Genomic DNA, 4042 nt, shown 5'->3' on the forward strand with positions numbered 1-4042 from the left:
GTTCAGGTCAGGCTACAGGTACAAAAGTAATTGGTCCAGATCAAACTTTGACTCTGGTCAAATTTTTTTCAAATGAGAAAGCACATTTTTTGGGATGGTTTGACCTTTTGGTCCCATGACAGGAAGTTCTGGCTGGCATAGCCATGTTAGCTTTTTTTGGCGCAATATTCATATCACGAAAGGCTACAACATATCACGATAGACACTCAAAGATTCTATTTGTTAGTGGAAAGAAAACACCATTAAAAACTGCACTTTAAAATGCAACTGTCATTCTTTATCATATATACTGTAGATTTAATTCAATGTTCAATCTGTTCAAAAACAATGTAAGAGATTATTTCTTTTTATTTGTTTTAAATTTAAGCATTTTTTGTTTATTGCAATTAATTGTTATCGCATATAGTACATTTTCCTCAAATCGTATAGCCCTAGTGCACGAAACCTGTGACTGAGAAAGAGAGAGAGTGACAATCTCTGGAAATGTGCTTGTAGCAGACAGCTGTCGGCGGTGGGAGCAGAGAAGAAATATGCAGTTAAAGGGATAATGTGGTTGTATGAGGTACATATCTGTACTCAGTAAATTAGTTGCAGTAGATGACGGTCGGCACACCCCCAGGTTGGAAAAACAGACACAGAAGCTAAGCGCATTACTGCTTACCGCTGTTCTATCCATCTCTGCTCTCTTATTCACCAGACTCCTTTTGAAGAATAGAAATGTTACCCCGCAGAACACGGGTGTTGCCCGTCTGCCTTTGTTAGCATTATATTGTGTCACCCTGGTCAGGGTTTCCCCCAGAAAAGTTGATAAAGCTATAGTGCGTAGTTTCTGTAGAAATGTCAACAAAACTGTCGGCCCCTCCACATTATACAAACCTTCCGTGATCGTGCACCACCCCCACCCCTCCAAGCAGTTGCCAGTAGTCGTGGAGGATTAAAAAAAAATGATGGACTCTACCTGAAGAGGTTGTTATCTTCACTCGAGCTTCTGCACGTGAAAGTCACCGGACGACCCAATTATCTGAACGTAGCCATACATAGCCAAAAATGCCTCAAAAATCATCCTTAAAAAAAGGACTATATTTGTGCACGTCAGGCTAGAGCATAGGATCCGGCGTGTCTCCACGTACCTACGTAGTACCTGCAAATGTAGTTTAAAAAACTTCTTGGAAACACATTGAAAATTACCAGAGACTTAGGCCATACACTGGGGGAATCCTTGTTGGTGAATTCAAACTAACCCTTAAACACCAAAGTCACATAATAACACAAACTCACCAATAGAGGCAGCTGTTGACCAGCAACTCCTGTGTTCTGCAAGGTAAAATAATGTGGACGTGCTGGCAGTTTGGTTGTCATTACTTAGAATTCCTCACGGGGGCGACAGAAACTAAGCACTATAGCTTTAATATTTGAACTGGAATTTCCATTCTTATACAAGCAGCAGTCATGAGCCTCAAATCAATCACAGTTTAATACTTTTAATTTGTCTGAGAAGGCTCGGCAGAGTGAACCAGGCTGCGTCTGTCTGATGGCACCCCCCACCCCTGACCTAAATATTCTTGTTTATCGTTTGCTCATCATTCTTTTTTAAACTCTTTAAACCCATCATGTGATAATGTATTAGTGTTGCTCCAGTCACTGTTGTCTTGTGTGACAGACAGTGGAGAAGTTACTAGATCTTTTGGGAACTCTGGACCGGTGGATAGACGAGACCCCGCCTGTTGACCAACCGTCACGCTTTGGTAATAAGGCTTTTAGAACCTGGTACGCCAAACTAGACCAGGTTAGTACGCACGCACGCACGCACGCACGCACGCACGCACGCACGCACACACACACACACACACACACACACACACACACACACACACACACACACACACACATACACATACTAATTAACTTGTTATCTGCACATATGCATCCTTAAATGAGACTGTAACTATTCTCATTTTGAGTGGAAACTTTTTTATGGAATTTAAAAGAAAGTTATAAGCATTAACGGTAAAAAAATATTGGTTATTTGCTCAGGCTGCAGTTACATATGCAGATATTAACAAACATTTGACTAAATAATAAGCAGATAATTCATTTATTTGCCAAATACATACACATGTCAAATGTGTCTTCTGGTGAGTTAGCTAGTTTGTAAGTTAACAATTGGGGAAGGTCCTTTGGAATATTTGAGACATCTATGTGGACTGTGTGCAAACTCAGGGTTCAAAGTGAAAAACTTGTTTTATAAAAGAATGAATTGAAAAAGATTCATTAAAACTCCAAAATTTGGTCAATCAAGCCATACATCCCATGGTCAACAGCTAGATAGCAAAACAGAAAGTACAGAAGGTGTTAAATGTTATATATTGTGTACTTTCCTTAAGGCTACTATCTGTTGGTTAACTAAAATGTATTAAAAAAAGGAATTTACTTGGCTCAGACAGTGAAGTAGTGTGCTGCACATGAGCTTGGAGAATGCGCTGGGTATGTGCAAATGTAAGTGCAGGTTACAAATCAATGAAATTGGTATACTTTTAACCAAAACATGCCACATGATCTAGTATTGCTTTTGTGTATGTATCTCTCGCCCAAATTAGTTCACTATCAAAAAAAATTGTTAAAATTGTGCAACATTTCCAAAATTCCCAAGCTTTACTCCCCTTGGAAAATTTTATGGAAGTTCACGGACTCTTTGTGACCCAAATATTTCTTTGTGTGTAGGAAGCAGAGGCCTTGGTTTCAGCAGTGCTCCCTGCTGACAAATGTGCTGCAGCTCCAGAGATAGCTGTCTATCTGAAAGAGTCTGTGGGGAATGCTACCAGGATAGACTATGGAACAGGTAATAGTGCTGTGCTAAATGTGGCCCATGACGTGTACATGTACACACTGCTAAAAGAATGTGGTCATATGTTGGCCAGACCACCTCCGAATCTGGTCTGAAGGATCGGATCTCAGTGCGTCCTGGGTGCATTCACACCTGTACTAAGAGCTAGGGTTGGATGAACAGTGCCAGAATCAATACTTTTTAAAAGATAATAAAAAAGCACAAAAAACAGTCGGTGACATGAAAGACAGGCTTTTTTTATTGGAAAGGCCATATGGTCAAAATTAAATGATTTATTCAAATTGTAATAATAACATATAACTATGACTTATTTTACCAGTAAATTGCTGTTAAATGATTAAAAAAAAAAAAAATATATATATATATATATATATATATATATATATATATATATATATATATAATAGATAAGAAAAGGGTATTTTACGATAACCTAAAATGCACTCCGACGTTTACCAGTGAACTTTGTGTCTATAGTAGTACAGCACTGACCATAGTCCAGCTAGTTTGTGTCTTTAGCTGCAGACTGTTGTACGTCCGGCTGTTGGAATCCTTTCCACAGAAATACAGGCAAACCTTTAGCCACCGTTGCCATATTAGCACCAGGTTTGGGTACCCAACCCTACTGAGAGCCGTCCACTTATGATCGGATAAATCATATCAGATTTTAATACCATGTGGACATGGGGTATTAAACCCTCAACAAACCTTTACATAAAACTTTGAATACATATTTGTTTAGGTTTTGAAATAACTTTCTCTGAGATGCCTTACTCCTCCCCAATAAGAAGAGGTGAATGAAATTGACTCTGTGATGCTGTGCTCTGTGGATTAACTGCAGTATCGGGGACAGTTTCTGAAGAAACATTGCTGTTGGAGCTTTAGTATTTAGTGACTATGTTTTAAAGGTCCCATGGCATGACAATTTCACTTTATGAGTTTTTTTTACGTTAACATGCGTTGCCCCAGCCTGCCTTTTGTCCCCCAGTGGCTAGAAATGGTGATGGGTGTAAACCAATCCCTTCGTATCTTGCTCTGCCTTTTGAGAAAATGAAAGCTCAGATGGGCCGATCTGGAATCTTGCCCCTTAGGACGTCATAAGGGGGAAGGTTTCCTCCCCTTTTTCTGCTATGCCTGCCCAGAGAATTTGGCCCCCCCATGAGAGAGAGACATCATGGCTTTCGAGCAAAGTGGCAA

The 4042-nt window shown here is 39.7% G+C and overlaps 2 protein-coding genes across 2 annotated transcripts in view; one reads left to right on the forward strand and one right to left on the reverse strand.

Moving 5' to 3' along the window:
- The window catches only part of crata (carnitine O-acetyltransferase a), a 40616-nt gene that overhangs the window by 27383 nt on the left and 9191 nt on the right, over nt 1-4042 (reverse strand). The window lies entirely within an intron of this gene.
- Nucleotides 1-4042, forward strand: part of ptpa (protein phosphatase 2 phosphatase activator) — a 26446-nt gene that overhangs the window by 3217 nt on the left and 19187 nt on the right. The window contains exons 4-5 of the mRNA XM_034896238.1: nt 1661-1786; nt 2722-2839. Of these exons, the coding sequence (XP_034752129.1) occupies nt 1661-1786; nt 2722-2839 (244 nt within the window). The remainder of the gene's footprint in view (nt 1-1660; nt 1787-2721; nt 2840-4042) is intronic.

This window comes from Etheostoma cragini, chromosome 16, assembly GCF_013103735.1.
Source record: "Etheostoma cragini isolate CJK2018 chromosome 16, CSU_Ecrag_1.0, whole genome shotgun sequence".
NCBI lineage: Eukaryota > Metazoa > Chordata > Actinopteri > Perciformes > Percidae > Etheostoma > Etheostoma cragini.